This window comes from Hyla sarda, chromosome 1 (assembly GCF_029499605.1).
Source record: "Hyla sarda isolate aHylSar1 chromosome 1, aHylSar1.hap1, whole genome shotgun sequence".
NCBI classification, from domain to species: Eukaryota; Metazoa; Chordata; class Amphibia; order Anura; family Hylidae; genus Hyla; species Hyla sarda.
Window position 1 is genome coordinate 548,466,382 of NC_079189.1, and position 20,918 is coordinate 548,487,299.

Genomic DNA, 20,918 nt, shown 5'->3' on the forward strand with positions numbered 1-20,918 from the left:
ACTGTTAGGGGAAAGTCCCTCATGTGAACATAGCCTTAGAAGAAGTTCACTAAGATTCTTCCTCATGTGGTCATCCTTTATTTCAGCTCACACTAACCACAATAAGCCCTAACAATTTTCAATTCACTGTCTGGCATATGAAACAGCAGCTATTTAGTACAGTAGAATGCCCATTCCATTTACTTTGATGCACCTTAGAGCAGTGTTTCCCAACCAGGGTGCCTCCAGCTGTTGCAAAACTACAACTCCCAGCATGCTCGGACAGCCTTCGGCGGTCCAGGCATGCTGGGAGTTGTAATTTTGCAATAGCTGGAGGCAGCCCAGTTGAGAAAGACTGCCTTAGAGGGTTACAATGCTGTTGGCTTTTTATGAACACAAGAATAACACCTGTAATTTTGGCTGTGAATAGTGTTATACTTTCATTTCTTGGAAATGTACACTGTATATATCAGGCTTATATATTTCACTTTGCACTGCCTTTTTTTTCTCAAAGACTAAAAAGAAAAAAAAAATACATTGTTTTTATTTTAATTTATACATAAACTTTATTCGGAGTGACAATGTACAAAAGAAAACAAAGAACAAGTTTACATAACTCTGCAACAAAATTAAAAGTTATCCCGGTCAACAAATTGACAACAAGCACCATCCGTGCTATAATGGGTCTGAAGGAACATGCTTGGGACCGAACAATTTCTGGTAATCCTTCTCCTAGGCAGGATAAGCCAGTGCCTAGGGACAACCACCCCCAATAGAGAAATTTTATATGTCATTAAGAATATCAGTAACATTACCATTATTTTCCCATCATTTAAGGGTATGCTCACACGTTGATAAATCCCCTGCAAATTTTGTTACCATTCACTTCAATGGGCGCATGGAAAATCAGCAATAGTACCAGATTTGCAGATTGCTGGCAGACTCATTGAAATAGTAGTGAAACTTGTAGCGGGAGCTCAGTTATCAACGTGTGAACGTAACGTTAGGGTAGGTTCACACGTAGCGCAGTGTATTTGAGGCAGCGGGAAAAATGCTGCATATTCTCCAATAAGCAGACAGACAGGGCTTCCCCGCCCTGCACGTCACAGTCAGCACGCTGGCCCTGTCTCCAAACCTTACTGCACAAACAGGCCGACAGCGGGTAGCCCGATGTGTCTGCTTATAGAAAAATCTACACTGTTATTTCCTGCAGTGCAGCGGATGTCCCGCAGCGTTAAATACGTTGCTGTTGCACTACGCGTGACCGTACCCAATCTGCGCTGATCGGTGTGGAGAGGCACAGCTGATCTTAGGTGTCCAGTTGCTGATGCAGCCGTACAACAACCAGCAAGTTCTGTGCATGAGTCTCGCTCATCATAAAAGGGCTTGTGTTAGGAACTCTATTGGCATCTCACACGGGTTACTTAGCAACTGTGCCACCCCGAGTCAGCTGTACCTCTCCACACCGATCTATGATGGGGCAGGAGAACAGCCTAGGGTCCTACATTTTAAATTTATATTATGGAATACATACAAGTATATATAACATAACATAAGGGGGATGGGAACACAATTTTAGCAGCAATATTATACTACTACATGTTTGGGTGGGAACTGGTGCTTTAATGATTAAAAGGACCATCAAGATAATGGATAAAGCTTTTATGCAAAAATAATTGTCAGTAAACACAAAGGTCTTCTTCTCAGGATCTGTTTGGTCTCCTGTCAGTTTTAGGAAATCTTTGTATAGTTCATGAAATAACGTGAGATTATCATTCCTTGAAACTTTGCATTGTGCTGTTCCTCTGTTATTTCTTTTAGAAACTTATTAATAAATTGACAAAACTGGACGCTTACCATTCTGCTTGTCTCTACATTTCCTGACACATAGTACTGAATGCAAAGAATAATCATCAATTGTTCATTTTATAGAGAATTGGCGTTTTTACTAAAACATATGTCAGGAGAGCACACAGGTCCTCTATAAATGAAATCCAATAAAATAGTGATCGAATTTACAATGTTTTATTTCATGATATAGGCACAGAATCTGTATGTCTGAACTCTGTTCTCATAGAACAGTGCAGTTTCTCTCTTAGCACTCTTACTAGATTTTCTATAATCTATATAAAAAAAAAATCAGTACCTACCCATGCAGATAGAAACATCTCACAAAATTTTTAAACTTTTTTTTATTTTTTAAACCTGAACGGAGATAAGGGATTCAAAACAAAGTAAAGGTTCCAGTCAAAAAAAAAATCCCCTGGAACAAAAACTGAAACGGCAGCAGCTACTGAGGTAAACATATTCAAGCTTATATGTACTCTTTTACATTGACGTGTAGTACACTGCCAAAGGAAAGCCGCAGATTGACTCTAGGAGAAGAACATGTTATCAGTGTGTAGTGCAATTCTAGAATTTCTCACAAGGAAAAGACAGCAACGGTCTCACGCTCACAAATATATTAAATCAAGGTCCAGCAAACACCCCCAGATACATACAACAGCAAAATGTACAATAAAAAAGGAACATACTGTGCACACAAAAAATTTAACTTTTTCTAAAAGTTTTTCTTTTTTTATACAGTTTATATTGATGGTTAAAAGTCAAATTCTTGAGGTGTAAGCATATTGCAGAGGAAAAGTAAATTTTTATTTTTATAGGTCCATCTATAAGAGGCTATCATTTCTGCTTTCCAACAACTCTTTGAAGAGGCAGCACACTGTTGAGATCTTTGTTGTCTCTTAATCTCACCCAAGCCTAAAAAGGAGGGAAAATAGAATTTTATTTTACATATCAACTGTATTAAATTATTACGGAAAGAGCAGGATGGCAGCAAAATTTATATATGACTTTTCAGGACTTTTATATTGATGGCAAACTATGATGATAGGACATAAATATCTGATTTGTGCGGGTCCAACTCCTAGCACCCCACAGATCACCAAAGTAAAGGGATTACAGTGGTCGTGAGGGCGCCTCAGGCACAGTTTTGTAAATCCAGTATAGGCTGTCCCTGGTATTGCAGCTTGTCCTGTAAGTAAACGGGATGAGATACAATACAAGGTACAGCTGCTACTTGTGCAGCAGTTGCACAAACTCCAGCAATTCCAAAAAAAAAACTTTTGTCATATCTTGATGGTGGTGCATTAATAAAAAAACGAATTTACCTTGGAACCCCCCCCAGCACCCATTCCAGCAACTTCCAGTCCTCCGATTGTCACTATGGGCTAAGTGTGCTGCAGTAAAGCCTTTTCTAGCAACCTAAAATGGCCCACTATTATTACACACACAGATCTATAATCAGACAAATTGACTGGTGCAGGTGGAATGGCAGCTTGCTTGTAAGTTTGGAAAACCATGGCATGCCTTGTAAAAGGGCTAGGTTCAAGCACTTGCAAAAATACATGCAACGCAAAAAGCTACAGCTAAACATTAGGCCCAGTTCTGCATTGCGAAAAGAATTCGCAAAACCCAAGCAAACTGGGGGAGATTTATCAAGACCTGTGCTGAGGAAAAAGGCTGACCAGTTGCCCATAGCAACCATATTGCTTTTTTTTTTAAATAGGCCTCTGAAAAATAAAATAAGCTATCAGATTGGTTGTTTTGGGTAACTGGTCACATTTTCCTTTGCACAAGTCCCCCCCCCCCCCCCCCAATGTGTCATATTCAACAGCCCTTACCTTCAAGAATTCTTCCTGAATCATGTCAAATTTGTGTTTTTCATGTACAGCTCTAGCAGTGTTTGTTCTGTCAAATGGCTCTACAAAAGAAAAAACACAAAATGGTTTATACAGAATAGACTGTTATAGCAACTATCATGACGAGTGCTTTAAACCTTTGTTTCGTCACATGAGCACAGGTCCAAGACAAAATTGTGTCATAAAACTAGCCTCTTTTTAGGTGCAAATTAAAATGAAAAAGTGTGTGTTTATGGTAACAGATTACAGACAAACCCCATGTGGTCTGATCCTATGCTCATACTACCATGCATCATTTACGTCTTGCAATACACATTTGGTAGATTGAAAAGATACAAAGAGAGGGGGGGGGGGGGGGGGCGAGGCCTGGACGCGCATGCCGGAGGACTCTTGATATGTGAGCGCTGTCTGTCTCTGGCCTTTTAGCAGCCCATACCGGCCACTTTCTACCCTACTTAACATTCCCAGCACTGTCAGCTGTTCCTGATTGCGGTGCACTATGGCCTGGACGAAGAAAGGGAAGAAAAGCCAGCTTAAACTCTCAGTTCTTCCTAGTCGTGGAAGATGGCACCGGCGGCCTGCCAGCTGCTGGCATGGTAGAGTCTCGCGCTCCTAGCGACTCCCCAGCTTCCTGGGGTGCTCGTTAACCGGGGGAGCCTCCTCACAGAGCTCTGCTAGCTCCGCACCTGCAGACTCCCCTTTCCATTATCCTCACGCCTCGCCGGTGGACCTGTACCCCGGTCTCTCAGGGGCCTGCTGCAGCCCACGGAACCTCACCGAAGGGCCTATCTCCAGCTCTCATGGAAGCAGCACTGCTAGCTGTGGCTGCGGATCTTACCTCCATCATCCGGAGCAAAATACGGTCAGCGGTGTCCAGCATACAGCTGCACTCCCTTGGTACCCGCACTTCCCACGTGTAGACCAAAATGGGAGAGCTCACCTCTGCCCACAATACTGTAGTGGACAGTGTAAATGCCACGGAGGATGAAATAACTGCTCTCAAGGCTACAATTGCTGACATGGAGGACCTTTCCAGGAGGAACAACCTCCGGATCCGCGGTATTCCAGAGGTTAAGCTGAAGACGTCACAGGGTTTGTTACAGATTACTTCGCTGCCTTTGGCCTCCCACGCAGGATTTGTTGCTAGATAGGGTGCACTGTCTCCCTAAACCGAAATCGATCCCTGCCGCCTCCCCTCGTGATGTTATAATGAGGGTACATTTCTACCACGTGAAAGAAAAGATTGTCCTGGCTGCTCGCCAACCCTCGACATTACCGGACCGGTTCTCCCGCTTGTCCATTTTCAATGACCTCTTCGCCGCAACATTGGCTCGTCGCCGAGAATTTACCACTATCCTGCGGGCTCATGGCATCCCCTATAAATGGGGATTCCCGACCAAGATTGTCGCCACCTAGGAAGGATCTAAACATGTTCACCGGAGGACTTCTTGGATCTCTGCCATGCCTGGCATCTTTCCTTTCCTTCATCTGCAGAGCATGAGGTCCCCACCCTCCTCGTAAGCGGTCCAATGACTGGACTGTGGTACAGTATGGGAAATGTAAATCAGCTTAAGATTATTTTTTATATGGGTTAATACATACCTAGCCGGATAGGCACACGATAGTATATGGTTTAGTCCTTTTCTCCATATTCCCTCGACAGTGGCTCTCTCCAGGGGTCACTATGGGTACAGCTCTTGTGCATTGCACTATTGTTTAGCACCAGGTTGGTGGAACCTTTTCTTTATGTTATTATTGTTTCGGTGAGTTCACCTGGTGAGATGTTTATTGCTATGCTATTGGAATGTCTAATTATTTGCTCCTAAGAATGTGAATCTAGAGGTATGCTGCTGCCGTGGTTCTCTCCCCCCCACAATGGTTATACAAATTGCTTCACTGAATGACCGGGGACTGAACTCCCCGTATAATCGCTCGCTAGTGTGGGCAGAGGCCAAATGTCTAGGTGCGGATATTATGTGTCTGCAAGAAACGCATCTGTTGGAACTGGATACCGTTAGACTGCGTCACAAAGCCTTTCCTCACATTTTTTTTCGCGGACGCCCGTCACAAAAAGAGGGGTGGCACTGGCCATTAAAAATACCATTGCGGTCTCTGATGTGGTGGTGGATGCGGACAGCAGCAGTAGATCCCTTATTGTACATTGTTCTCTCAATACGGTTGCATACACAATAGTAGTAGTTTATGCCCCTAACAGAAAAAAACATGTCTTTGTGAAACACATATTGAACAGGGTGGCATGCTCCGTAGCAGCACCCCTTCTTGTGGTGGGCGATTTCAACGCTACTTTGTGGCCGTCTATGGAAACCATATCCCCGTCGCCATGCCCTGAACCTACTCCCATCTTCAACACAGTTTCGGGTAGAGAATTATTTGATTTGGAGGATCCATCATCCTAGCGATGATTTTTCTCTCGCATCCTACCAGAACAGACTTTTTTTTAGCAAACATTTACTTGGCGCGATTTCTAAATCCCAAATTCACACCATCACCTGGTCGGACCATGCACCCATCACTATCAGCATAACAGAGGGTCCTTCTCAACTGAGGGCATCGCTGTGGCGTGCCAGCCCATATGTTCAACACCTGACTTACCAACCTAAATTGCAGGACACCATAGCATCCTTTTTTGCTCAAAATAAAGGTTTAGTGGCTAGCGAAGAGACGCTGTGGAGTGCCTTTAAGGCCCCCATTAGGGGGGGGTGATTGTTAGCCAATCTGCCCACCAGACTGCAGGTGAGGAAAAAAACAGCTTTCTTTGCAAACGGAGCTCGCTGACCTACAGACAGAATAAAATGTCTTTCTCATCTGCCACCGCATCCCGCATAGCCACTCTGACCGCTGACTTACACTCCCTGGACCTCTACAAATTTGATCTCGCGCTCAGACGCCTCAGACTAAACTCCTACCGGCATGCTAGTGAACCTGGGAAGGCGTTGGCTAGGCAGGTCCATTTTCAGGAAGCTAAAAGCAGCATAGCCCATCTCTCCCTTCCAGAGGGATCTAGGGCCTTTGACCACCCCCCCCCCCCCCCAAGGCATAGCCAACGCCTTTGCAGCATACTATGAATCCCTGTATAACCTCTCTTCCACAGAATCTCCTACACTACCTACATCTAGCTCTATATCTGACTTTCTCAACTCTGTTTCTCTCCCTACCCTCTCCATAGAAGCTATCACGTCTTTTCCTTTCCCTATCCTGTCCAGATGGACTTGTGGATGAGTTGTACAAACTCCATGCATCTCCTCTTACTCTTCAACTTACTGACCTCTTCAACCATATAGCTAGCAGGGGCACTATTCTAGCCGAGATGCTGGAAGTAGTAATTGTCACACTCTCTAAACCTGGAAAGCCACCCACTGAACCCCCCCCCCCTCCCCCCAATTTTCGTCCCATTTCCCTGTTGAATTCGGACATTAAACTATACTCTAAATCAGTGATGGCGAACCTTTTTGAACAAGAGTGCCCAAACTATAATGCACGCCAACTTTTTTCCCCTCACATGCCAGCACAGCAATTTAATCAGAATACTGAGGTTTAAGTTTAGAAAAAACTCATACCATTGCCATAACTAATTAACATCTTTTGGGGGTGTGTGTGTTTGAGGGGTGCTGTGTGTGAGGTGCTGTGTTTGAGGGGTGCTGTGTGTGGGGGTGCAGTGTGTCCCCCCCCCCCCTCCTTATCCCAAGCTCGTGCAGTATGTCCCCCTTCACACACAGAAATCACCCCTAGTCTTTGATGTAACCCCCCTCCTTATCCCCCGCCCATGCAGTATGTCCCCCTTCACACATAGAAATCATCCCCAGTCTGATGTCACGTTGGTACTAGGGGAGGGGTATCGGTCTCCTACCGCCATTTGCAACACATGTTGGTCCCTAATGTACGCCTTTTTAAAACACAATGGGAACAGGATTTAGGTCTACTAATTAGAGAGGATCAATGGTCGTATATGTATTCACTGCCTTTTAGACTCTGCAAGTGTACTAACCATGTGGAGTCTTCGAGAAAGTTATTGTATCGATGGTACTACACTCCCAACCATTTGTCTAAAATGTACCCGGCAGCTAACCCAGCATGTTGGAGGTGTGATGTTCAAGTGGGGACCTTCTACCATGTCTGGTGGTCATGCACCAAAATCGCTCCATTCTGGCATGTAGTCTTTGACCTACTCTCCAAAGTTCTACACCTTCCTGTGACATGGGATCATAGTATGGCTTTGCTTTCTTCAGCTGCAAGATTTCCCTGCGGACTGCTGCACTATAATTTTTCATGTGCTCACTACTGCACGTACTCTCATTGCTTCCCTATGGAAATCTCAGAACTCTACGGACATTTCTGTCTTAATTGCTAAAGTAAATTTTTCATGCTACATGGAAAGACTCATAGCAGGACGTACTGGGAGAGAACTAGCCTTTATTCAAAACTGGGACAAATGGCTGCACTCTGGACTTAGGGGAACACTTTAACCCGCTACATCTGTGATCCCTGGATTGGGAGTTTCTTTATGATTTCGTACTGAATGTGCTAGGGTTTCAGATGACCTTTTAGGTACTTTGGTTACCAAAGTATATGCATGCCTAGACCGACTCCGCTGCAGAATTGCAAATGGATGTACTACTGTTTTTTTTCCTTTTCTTTGTTTTTTTTTCCTTTTATTATATCTTATTTTATTTCATTGTTATAATGAATGAGGGCATTGCTATGCTCGTTTCTATGTTTTGTATCTCTTAAAACTCAAATAGAACTTGAAAAAAAAAAAGAAAAGAAAACAAACAAGGGGTAGATAGAGTATGACTACAGGATCAGACTACAGAGGGTTTGTTTGTAGTCTGTCTTCATGGAGTTGTATAGGTCTGCAAAGGAACTGTAGACCCAAAGTGATAGGAAGCTTAAATAGGCAATGTCAGTCAGATACAAAAACTTTTGATATGTTGTAAAGCATGCAAAACCAATAGGTTTTACAATTGCTTTCATTAGAAAATTTTCAGTATTTCATACTGAAAAAGCCAGTCAAACAACTGCCCCCCTGCCTGCTTGGACACATACTAGTCCTGCTGTGTCCATGCATCATCACCTATGCCATGGACACACTTCCTTGATGGACAGCTGTGAGCGCAGGTGCTAGACACATAAAAATTACATGTACATGGTCAGGATTAGGTACTGAATGATATTTAAAAAAATATTTTGTTGGATCTGACGGGTACGCTTTAAAGAATATTAGTTTACTTTCCATTAGTTTCCATTGTAAATACCTATGAGCAATTTAAAAAAATTTCAAAATTAGATATAAAAGTAACTTCTGATTTACTGTTTGGCGGAACCGATTTCTTACCTTCCACACAGATGTATTTGTTCCTCCATTCAATGCCATCTGTTCTCTGCAAAGCTTTGCCTTCACGAACAGAAATCATCTTGTTTTTCCAGCTAAGAGAGAAATGCAGCATTACTATGGGTGTACAGAGTGTACCTTCTTCAGAGTACAAGATCAGTCCTAATAGTATTGGAGAAAGTCAAGCAGTGAAGGATACAATACAGAGTATGACAGATCTACAAAAAGGGGATTTTTTTGTACTCACCATAAAATCTCTCTCTCGTAGTCTTCATAGTGGAACACAGATGCTCACACTAGGCAAAAAAAGTCTGCTCCTCCCAGCAGGATATAACCCCCCCCCCCCCAGGCACAGAGATAATCAGTTGTGTCACAAAGCAGTAGGAGGACACTAGAAAGTAACAACAGGCAACAACCTGAGCAGGTAACCAAAAATGGGTGGTTGTTGTTTTCCCCAATGAATGCTACGAGAAAGATTTTACAGAGAGTGCAAAAAAAAAAAAAAAAAAAAAAAAAACTTTTCTCGGTTGCCTCACAGAGACCATGGGACGTCCCAAAGCAGTTCCTTTGGTGGGAAAAAACAACCACCAGAGAAGTAAAGGTCAGACCAGAGACTGAGCCCTATCCTTTCCAAGAAGAAAGTTGTCGAGACCCATAGGAAACCGGGATTCAACCACCCGGAAGCCCCCACAAAACATGAAGGGGAGCTAGGACAGAAAAGTGAGACTGGGGTCCGAGAGCTTACCAAAAACAGCAAGAAACGGATGTCCCAGGGGCCTGCCGAACCGAACTCGTCCTGGTAGGGAGGAAAACACCCCGAAGACAAGACAGAAGATGCTGGACCACATAGGCCTGGCCAAAATTGGGAAGAGAACAAGTCGGAGAGGCTCAAGGGAAAGTCCTGTAAGAAGGCCAGTTGCAACTGAAGGACAGAGGCTGAGGAGGGAGAATGACAAGCAAAAGGCAGCTGAGCACAGCCAGCAAGAAGACAAGACTCAGAAGGTGGAAACCAGAGTCGCCAGAAGGGGACGAAGACAGACTTGTCCGGGTCCGAGCGCACAAGGAAAACTGACCGGAAGGCGGCAAGGAGCACCCGTTGACCACCAAAACTGAGAGGCCAGACAAACACCCACAGCCCCAAGGTCACCTGCGAAAAACCGGATGGAAGAGAGAATTCAAAGAGTACGCTCCATAGTCAAGAAGGCGGAGAAGGGCAAGCGACAAGGTGAACCACGCCCGGCAAGGTGCCCAAATCGACCAAACAGGGCAACCCGGACTACCGGCAGGTCAACTACCCCGAGGCCCTATGCCTCGGGCCCGTCACTCCAGAAAGAGAAGGAGAAATGCAAGCAGGTCGGCAGGGAGGAACAGAACCATCCAGAAAACGGGAGCAGCCACTCGGAGAAACAGAGGATCCCAGATCCAGTAAGAAATGGAGGGACCCAGGAGCCCCAAACCAGGAGAGGCGGACAACCTCAAGCCGAAGAAACACACTCCGGCTGCAGAGCACCTAGACTTGGGCAAGGCGTGACGCAGCGAACAGAGACTGTCTTCCGCAGAAAAGGGCGGAGATGAGAGGGGCCGGAACCCGGCCAGGGCCAGAGACAAGAGTCACTGGAAAGGCAGAAGCTTCAGTAAAACCACCCTGGAAATCAAGGCATGGAAAGGCCACTTGGAAGAGAGAGCCCAAGGCAAGGAGAACCTGAAAAGGCCGAATACCGAGGGAGAAGGACCTGAACGAATCTGGGGAAACAGTGAAATACTCTAGGGAAGAATAGTAGCCAAGAGAAAAAAAGGCACCACTTCCCCTGATATCACCATGCTGCCCAGCACTCGCATACACAAAAGGCTAGGGGATAGAAAAGGCCAATAAAGCAGGGGATCCCAAAGGCCAGAACGGACTGGATGACTGATGGAGTAATATCCCAGAACAAGTCACCGACAGAGGGCACCAAGCGAGAAGTCAACCCAGCCGAAGTGACAAGGCGAGGTAACGTAAGACACCTCCAAGGCGCCCACTCAGTCAGGCAAGCATGGCACAATTCCCACTCCAAAAAGGGAGGGTGACCTGCCACAGCTGAGACTGTCGTGGAACCCTGGGGAGCCAAAGGCAGCCCAAACAGAAGGACCACAAGGAGGAAGGCCTCGAGACACTCCAAGCAGAAGGATCGCTGGAGAGTAAGAGCAGAGATCAACAGAGAGCATGCTCATGCATAAGGAAGCCCAAGGACTGCCAGGACAACTCCCAAGTAAGACCTACCCAGGCAGGGAAAGAGGGCATAGCAAGGGGCTGGAGAAGCTAAGGCATGGACCTGACCAGAATCCACAGTACCCCACCCAGAGGAAGAGGGGGAGAAAACAGAAACCGCCCTAACAGGACCAACAAGTGCCCAAGAGGGTCAAGTGAAAGCTAGGACGGCAACATCTGCAACTAAGTCAAATGCCACAAAGAAAAGAGAGAAGAAGAGAATGAGGGCAGAGAGAGGAAGAGGAGGAACAAAAGGTAACCCTCCGATACGGGGAGGCCGACGGACAACGGCTGCAAAAGCACTAATTGTACAAGGGCCACACAACCACTTGAAGAGGAAGCGTAAGGGCTGAAATTCCGATAGACCCCTCAATAAGCGGAAGGGATCAACGAGATGGCTGAATCAGCCACAGGAGGGAGTATAGAAGACTGGCAGTACTTCACCTAGAACAGGAGAAATGCAAGACCACCGTGAACAAGCGGCCAACGTAACAAACTCTGCCCCAACTCCAGAGGGGCGAGCAAAGAGGGTATGAGCAATGATAGGCATTTTATAGTAGGCAATAGTAGGGTGTAGCCAGACCACTAATACACCCTGTCCCTGGAAAGAAGAATGAGTGATAAATTAGCCGAAGCAGAAGGCCAACTAAGCACGCCATAGCGCCTCCCCTGGGGTGGGGAATGAAAACGCTGGACGAGCCAGTCAGAACCAAGCAAACCCAGACAGGAATACATCTCAGTGATCGCAGAGACACTGACAACTCCCCCGTGGAAGGGGGTAAGAAACTGCACTACTAGCCATAATAGGCTCACCACCACGACCCCTCGTATAGGGGGAGAGCGCTGTGTAGGCTACCGCAGGTAACATGCAAGTGACTAGAAGGCCAGTGATACCCCACCCATGGAGGGGAAAGGTGGATGCCAGTACCATTGAACACTGGACCCCTCGTACTAGAAGCCAAGGCTACATCAAACCCCTTTGACAATGTCCATGTTAGTGAATGCTAGAAGGTTCAGTGCCCCGTAGGGACACCAATGTTGGTTGGCTCCCCCCGGTAACAGGAAACCAGGAGTCAGCATCGGATGAGGGGGAAAGTGAGCTCCCATGGATGCAGGGAGACCTGTGAGCATGCAGGAACACCCACCCGGCAACACCCACATGCCGAGGAGCACTAGGGCTGCAGCTGTGGCAAGTATCACGTCCTCCATGGGCGATTCAAAAGGGCCCAACAAACAGTCAACCCCGACATAGCAGGGTACCAGAGCTACAAGCGCGGATGCGGCAGACCTCCCAACCTCTATGGATAGTGAAGAGGGTCCATCGTACCCCAGTCAACTGTCACTCACAGCAGAGTACCGGAATAGCAGCTGCCTGTCCCCACTGAACCTGCTGCAAAACACAGTAAAAATAGCCAACGGGAGCAAGGAAAAGCAGCGAAAAACCAGAACAAGGTTACTCAGGAACTGGAGCTAGAAGCACCTAGTGCTGACTAAGTCTGCAGCTCATGTGCACATAATGGGACAATGCCCAAGGGCATGGGGCACGATACTTGGAGCAAAAACCAAGCATTCCAACCTGTGGGATGCGCTGAACCTGTTGAAACTGCCCTATCGGTCATGCAGATAAGGTGACGGTGGCAGGCTTAGGATTCGGCCTCCGTCCTCCAAAAATCTATCTAATATAAGGTCCCCAGATATGAGACGTATCAGATGAGAAACTAAGAACAGATACTACACTTGATCCTACTCAAAAAGCCCGAGAAGTGAGCTTCGAAGAGTACTCCAGTAAAAAAACACCCGCAGACTGCCCTACAGATAGGGGCACGGAGAAAGCCACATTATACAGTAAGGCTGCAGTAACAACTTTTGGCCACCAGAGGGGGGCCAAGCACAAGAATGGAAACAGAAGAGCTTTCTCACTTTGCAGAGCAGCTCGCTGGTGCAGAATGCCGCCCCCAGGAGATGCTTGAGACGGCCCAACAAAGTAAAGAGGAGGCTGGGCTAAGAAGAGCGGGGGGAAAAAAAAAAAAAAAAAAAGACAGTGACCTGGCCTGGGCTATAGTGTGAAGAGGCCGATCCCGCCATCACCTGGCCGCATGAACAGAGGTGCCAGCCGCACGATCATGCGGCTGATTCAAGGACTGGGCCAGGGGACTGGTAGTTTGACGCGGCTGGCTCCTCCCCCGCTGGGGAATCATCCTGTCGGGTGAGAAAGCTGCCCCCGAAAGCCTAACACCGGGCAGCAGTAGCGGCTCTCCGGTCAGAGGGTGGAAGAATGGGGCCAGGACTCCGGCAAGTGGGCTGGTTGCGCCCCCACTAGGGAAGTGGTCAGCCACTTGGCACCAGAGACCAGCTGCCCCAGAAGACTGACCCTGGGGCAGCAAAGAATAAAAAAGTGGCCAGGGGGGACATTTAGTGGAGGGAACCCATTAATCCTGTAACTGGCAGAGGGGATGCGGTGGTTCAGCCCACCGTGTTGTCCCCTCCAGAATGGTGCCGAAGGCCATGAGGGGTCCAGCCCAGCACAGCCATGTGTAATGGCGGCTGAGGAGCTGTGCACTACAGAACCAGGGGGACCCCTGATGAACATTAGGAAGGGAGAGGAGGGATATAGTACATACTCCCCCACAGCTCCATCTTCTCATACTCACCCTGGAGTCTTCAGTCAGCTAAATGCTGCGCTGCATCGCGGTAAGCTGCCGTAGCAAGGCAGGCAGGGGCCAGTGGGGGACCCGAACCCAGGGAACTACCGCCAGGAGCTGATCGTTGACGAGAAGGGGTTGGCGGCCCCTTTGTCGCATGTGGGCGATCAGGTAGCGCCATGCTCCTGTCACCAAAACCTAGATAAATAACGAAAAAAAAATGCTAACTAGACGTCCCTAGCTAGAAAATAAGAGCTAAAAGAACAGGTCTGAAGAGCTCCAGACCTGTGTCTGCCTCCTACTGACACTAAGCTAAAACTGATTAGCTGTTCCTGTGGGCAGGTATCTCCTGCCGGGAGGAGCAGACTTTTTTTTTGCCATGTGTCAGCCTCCTAGTGGTCAGCAGAAGAATACCCATGGTCTCTGTGTTCCCCAATGAGGCGACCGAGAAATTACATCTCCACTGGTTATTTTCACCTTTTAAACAAACAGGATCTAAGCGTTTGTTTTGCACTGGTGCATTAAGTTCTATAGGCACACAGCCTTCTCTGAAATCTCTTTACCTTATTCATTGATGGCCTATTAATTAATTAGCAATTAATTACCAGCCCAGAGCTGCGCTGCCCCCATCGGGGAACTAATCACATGTCGCCCGCAATAGATGCCCACCTCGTCCTCCTGTTTGTTGCGGGCCGCCGGCACTGGAACTCTGTACTGTACGCTGTATCCCTTTGCCCGGGCTGTAAAGGATAAACAAAATAAACTTTAACTCACCTTCGGTACCGGCCTCGCCTGCTTCCTGGGGACGGGAACGTTGGAGAGCCGTCAGCCTATCACCGGCCGCAGGGATGTTCCACCTTGGCCGGTGATAGGTTGAGTGCACTGTCATGTAAGAAGCCAGCTTAAATGATAGTGCGCTCAACCTATAACCGGCCGGGAACAAACAGGAGGACGAGGAGGGCATCACTTTCGGGTGACATGTGATTAGTTCCCCGATGTGGGGACAGCGCAGCGCTGGGTTGATAATTCATTCCCGAGGGGGAGGGGTCCAACCGGTATTGCGGTATGGGAAAAATTCATATTGTGCAGGACAAAAATTTTGGTATTCGGTATGAACCGGCATACCGCCCAGCACTAAAAGAATGTACTGTAAGTAGCTGTGCACCATAGGGGGCTCTATAGCAGTGAGCTCTAAAATCATTGTTATCGCTCTGAAGGGTTAATCTGAAAATCATGCAAGTTTTAAATATTTGTATTGTAAGAGTTGCGCTTTAATTGGAAGAAATTACCCCAGCGTCCAAATCCCCCCCCCCCCCCGGCAATCAGACACTTATCCTCTATCCGAAGATTTCCTTTAAGCTCTGGAGGCCTTCCCTTTCTTTTTGAAATGAAACATGGCAGACCACACATTTTATTCCAAATCAAAGGACGGCTATGCTCAGAAAACAACCTAAGCGGGTCTGTGCGGGCCAAAGGAATAAATGGCGTCCGTGCACAGAAACAATTGCAGCAGATTTGTGGTTCTAAAACCTTATCTGTGCCACAGAAGCACTAATCGTGATGTGAACTTAGCATAAAGTCTCCAAGCGGATAATGCATAGAGCACAAAAAAGTCATAAAATAGAAAACTGCCTGTAGACCTCAGAGACAGGATCGGAGGCACAATTTCTGCAGAGTCCCTCCTTCATGTGCACAATGAAAAAGACACTGTAATAACAGCTCCTGGCCTTGCAGAGCAGGCACATCTTTGCATTAAATACTTATCCATTTATTTATATGGCTGGCACATACTGTTGCAACACAGTAAATGAAGCATTAACAGTGAAAATGTTAGGATGGAGAAAAGCCCGATATGTTGGTTTCCGTTTTTTAAAATATGTTTTACTCAAAAGAACACCCCTTTAATTGAGCTGTTACTGTTTATTCATGCCCAGCCATAAATGAACACTTCCCATATGTAGTAAGTGATTGTTTCACATTGAAATTCCCTTGTTTTCCAACATCGCGTGTGCCTGGCATAGTGAAGCTTTACTCTATCATAGCAGCCACTTACTCAAACTCAATGGCATAATATTTCAAGAATCCCACAAGAAGGTCACCCAAGCTTGATCCATTTTTGGAGACATATTTAGGGATATTGCGAGGAGCATGATGGACAAGGTGCAACTGCATAGCAGGGTTAAAACATTCCTGTTAATGAAGAGGGGAAAAAAATAAAAATCAAAAACCGTTTTACTACATTGCACAGATTTTATATTCTGGAACTAACAGATACTGAAACAGCAGTTATTTAACATCAAGATAAATGTGTAATAAAATGAAGGAAACAGAGCTTTTCATTATGGAAAAGAAAAACCGATATCTAAAAAAAGGTCTCTCTCCGTTCTGTACTACCCTTCAGAATTTAGAAGCTGTGACCCTTATGTGTAATGTCAAGGAGCAACATTTGTACTAAGTTCTGTATCTTCCCCTATGGTCACCAGATGGTGTAAAGGGAAGGGAAGACCGTAAGAGTTTTCTTCCTAATGTCACCTGCAGTTTTCTCCCTGCCTGACAGAAAACGGAAGTAAAACCTTTTGTGGTGAACCACATACATAAGCTAAATCTAAGATTCTGTGCTTCAAAGGGGTACTCCGCCCCTAGACATCTTATCCCCTATCCAAAGGATAGGGGATAAGATGTCTGATCGCGGGGTCTCGACCGCCACGCCCCCTTCCATAGACCTGCATCGAGGGGGCGGGGTTGTGACATCACGGGGGCGGGGTTGTGACATCACGATACGCCAACCCCTAAATCGCCCACCAGACACTTAGCAAACTTTGCTCTGTGCAGCAGATGACACGGTGCTACAGGGGAGATTGCAGGGGTCCCCAGTGGCAGGACCCCCGGGATAAGATGTCTAGGGGCGAAGTACCCCTTTATGTCTAGGGACGTGACCCCGCGTTATATACCGGGATTGGGCGCAGGGCGTACAGGTATGCCCTGCGTCCTTAAGAGGTTAAACGCTAATAAATGAAACTATGTAAGAAGTAGTAAATTGATCGCACCCACTGCTCTGTAGCATATTTATTCAAACATATTAGCCCTGATTTACTATTGTAAACCAGACATGTTTTGTTGGGTTGTGCACCAGATTCTCTGTGCCAGAATAGAAAAAAAAACTTGACTAACTCTCCATTTTACTGAGAAAACCCGAAAAGGGGGCATGGCCGCTGTGGAAAGTGAGCGTGGCCCTGAAATTTTCACAAAAACCCAACATATTTACAAAGGTTTCCACAGAAAATGTGGTGAATTTCAGCTGAGGAAATCATTACAGATCAGAGGATGTGGAAAAAGAGAAAAAAAATGTAGGGAAAAGTGCAAAATGTACAGAAACCTTTGTAAATACCGTGGAAAAAAAAAAGTTGTAGGGGATTAAAACCCACAAAGAAAAGTACACTCCACTCTTTGTACCCGCTGAATGGCCCTGATTTACTGGCATGCAGGGGCACCTCCATGGGACGGGTCCGTTACCAGTGACAGGTACGCTTCGTCTAGCCAACGCAAAGCGTTGGCTAGACGAAGCGTGCCTGTCACGGGAAACTGACCCGTCCCATGGAGGCGCCCCTGCATGACTGTACCCACTGAATATGTTTGAATAAATAAGCTGCTACCGAATGCGATCAACTTACTACTTCTTACATAGTTTTGTGGACTTGCCTCTATACGAATCTGCACCACTAGCTGACAGCCTTCGGCCACGATTCACACTGCTGAGAATTGCTATATCGAGTTTACTGACTCAGATCTGAAGTGCCAGACTAGTCCTTCTACATAGCTAATAAATGAAAGTCCAATCCTGATGGTGGAATCTTTAGTTAGTACAAAGAAAATAGGTGGCTCCTGGAATAAAGGATGTGCACTCTTTCTATAAAACAATTGAGTAGGTCAGCCTGCAAACTGTTATGTATGTAAAACCAAATAGTTAGCTATGCTCAGCTATGTATACAATAGCTGAGCTTAGCTGTACATCAGTCCTCACACTGTCATATAATCAGATTTCTGACCCGCTAGTCAACAGTAACTTGTGAAGTGGGGGCATCAATGAGTAACAATAGCTCAGTCATGAACTCCTAAGTAATTTGGGCCCACAATCCCTCTCAGCTATGCAACAGGATCCTTCACTGTTTTTTTTTTTTTTCCCCCATAATAAAAGAAACCTAGTATATATGATCTATCTAGGTTATAGTGTAAGAGGCTCATGTTAAAATCTGGGCTTTTAAGATGCAGAAGAATAGTTTAGGAAAAAATCTTTTTTTACCTTATGTCAATATGACACTTTCAGGGAAAAACAAAATGAGAGCCCTTTTTTGGTTAATCTCATTAAATATCTTTGGAATAAATTACAATTGCAGCTACAAGCCAACATCAGCGCCTGCCCATTACTTAGGCTAAAAGGATGTGAACACAATGTTGTTTAACAAGCCTGTATCTAAATGTATAGGTACAGTATATGTGTGTATATATAAGAATTCACTGGTATTAACAATTTGACTTACTGGGTAATTTTTCTGTAGAGATGGAAGAATGGGTTCAGGTAGCACTAAAAAAAAAAAAAAAAAAAAAAAAATCATCTATACAATGTACATGATTTACAGTGTAAGTGTATCCAATACAGTCCTATTTTGCTGTCTCACAGAGTACCAGAAACCTTTAAGGTATCATCAGAGAAAGGATTAAGGGGTGACACTTGACAGATAAAAAGTTACGCAGGAACCACACAAAAAAAATTCTTGTAAATCTGCATGTATTGAAGCTATGTTCATACTTGCAGAGTCTGTTTGTAGCCTCTGTTGCAAATGCTATCAGATTTGACGAGCAGCATAGTCCTGGTGTCAATATGCATCTTAAGGGCCTTTATAGACTGGGTGATCCCTGCTTGTAAACAAGCACCATTCTAGCAGAGCAGCACTTGTTTAACCCCTTCCCTCTTTGGCGATTTTTCATTTTTGCACTTTTGTTTTTTCCTCCATACCTTTTAAAAATCAGAACACTCAATTTTGCACCTAAAAATTCATATGATTGTTTATTTTTTGCGCCACCAATTCCACTTTGTAATGACATCAGTCATTTTACCCAAAAATCTACAGCGAAACAGGAAAAAAAAAAAATCATTGTGGGACAAAATGGAAGAAAAAACACCATTTTGTAACTTTTGGGGGCTACGGTTTCTACACAGTACATTTTTCGGTAAAAAATGACCCCTTATCTTTATTCTGTATCTCCATACGATCAAAATGATACCCTACTTATATAGGTTTGATTTTGTATTACTTCTGAAATAAATCATAACTACATGTAGGAAAATGTATACGTTTAAAAAATTGTCATCTTCTGATCCCTATAACTTATTTTTCCATGTACGGATCTGAAGTTTTTATCGGTACCATTTTTGTTTTGATCTGACTTTTTGATAGCTTTTTATTCATTTTATTTATGATAATATGAGTAAAAATTAGTTTATTAACGTAAAATATAGTAGTCCTAGCAGGGCCCTTGCTATGGATCTACTAAATATATTAACAAAGAATTTGTACAAAAACAGTTAAAAATAATATTACGTTGTGCAAAAAATAATATTAAAATATAAAATAAAATAATGGGGCAGTCACCAATGGTATAGGAAATTTTGGACAGTTATAATGCTTTGTAATCCATAGAATTGCTTTGTAATCCACAGAGACATAAAGCTAGACGCGTTTCGGGAGTGATCCCTTTTTCAATAGCTATTGAAAAAGGGGTCACTCCCAAAACGCATCTAGCTTATCCACCCCCAGCATTAAGATCACCATTGGAAGCCTAACACCATTTGCAACAGCTGGAATCCCTTGCTTTTGGGACCACTGTGCATATGTGCGCTCTCAAACACAAGGACGACCCCTTCAGTATTGCTAACCTGCACCTGCATCCACTGACCAGCCACACACCGCATCCTTGTTGCCATCAGAATTGGGAAATCCTCGGACTTATCACGCAGACATCCACACTGAGCCGGCCACCAAGCCGAGCCAGTCTGCGATACGGAGCCCAGCAAAATAGGGGCTTCCATCTTAGGTTTCCTGCACACAGCGGAGCGGTGAGTGGTGCAGAAGCACCGGCATATACTTTATTTGATACTCTATTTGTTACTATTTTGCTAAAACTTCAGTGAACTGCAACCATACTTGAAGTATACTCTAAAAGTATCTCTGTGGATTACAAAGCAATTCTATGGATTACAAAGCATTATAACTGTCCAAAATTTCCTATACCATTGGTGACTGCCACATTCATTTTATTTTATATTTAAACTTTTTATTATTTTTTGCACAACGTAATATTTTTAACTGTTTTTGTAAAAATGTGTTGTTAACATATTTAGTAGATCCATAGCAAGGGCCCTGCTAGGACTAATATTTTACATTAATAAAACTAATTTTTACTCATCTACTGGCAGTCTATTTGCACATAGACACCTACCTCACATCTCAATTCTAATATTTATCTAATACAATTTATTTAATATATACCTAGAGGTCTGTATACCACTATATTCTTTATTCCCTTTCTGGCACGTAGGGTTACGTGTAACACAGAAACCTCGGTACATATTAGCAGTGTGAGCCCCCAAAACTCTTTTTTTTTTTATATACAATGTAGCTAATACCATTACATGTAGATTTGTAATATACATTGATTACATTTTTTTTTTATATTTTTGGGTAAAAAAATATGGTTCATGCAGCTATTGCCTGTGTGTCTCTGTGAGGAGACCAAATACAGGAATTGAAGGCAGGACAAGCAGGGCTCTGTGCTGGATCCTGGTTTGTCAATCATCCTGTTGTGTGAGCCGGGGGCATGTCATAGATCCTCGGGGGCACAGAGCCCTGCTCGTCGTTCTCAGGGGCACAGAGCCCTGCCTGTCGCCCTCAGGGGCACAGAACCTGCATTTTTCACCTACACTTCCTGTATTTAATCTC

General features: G+C 45.0%; 1 protein-coding gene and 1 non-coding gene across 2 annotated transcripts in view; both read right to left on the reverse strand.

Annotated features, from left to right (window-relative positions):
• Positions 1 to 526: 526 nt before the first annotated feature.
• The window catches only part of TENT2 (terminal nucleotidyltransferase 2), a 45,669-nt gene continuing 25,277 nt past the window's right edge, over positions 527 to 20,918 (reverse strand). The window contains exons 10-14 of the mRNA XM_056541596.1: positions 18,459 to 18,502; positions 15,974 to 16,110; positions 9,034 to 9,125; positions 3,663 to 3,742; positions 527 to 2,739 (exon numbers count right to left, since the gene is read on the reverse strand). Of these exons, the coding sequence (XP_056397571.1) occupies positions 2,662 to 2,739; positions 3,663 to 3,742; positions 9,034 to 9,125; positions 15,974 to 16,110; positions 18,459 to 18,502 (431 nt within the window). The 3' untranslated portion in view covers positions 527 to 2,661. The remainder of the gene's footprint in view (positions 2,740 to 3,662; positions 3,743 to 9,033; positions 9,126 to 15,973; positions 16,111 to 18,458; positions 18,503 to 20,918) is intronic.
• LOC130343291 (U2 spliceosomal RNA) lies at positions 12,857 to 13,046 on the reverse strand. The gene has a single exon (XR_008882644.1). It is a non-coding gene; the product is annotated as a U2 spliceosomal RNA (small nuclear RNA).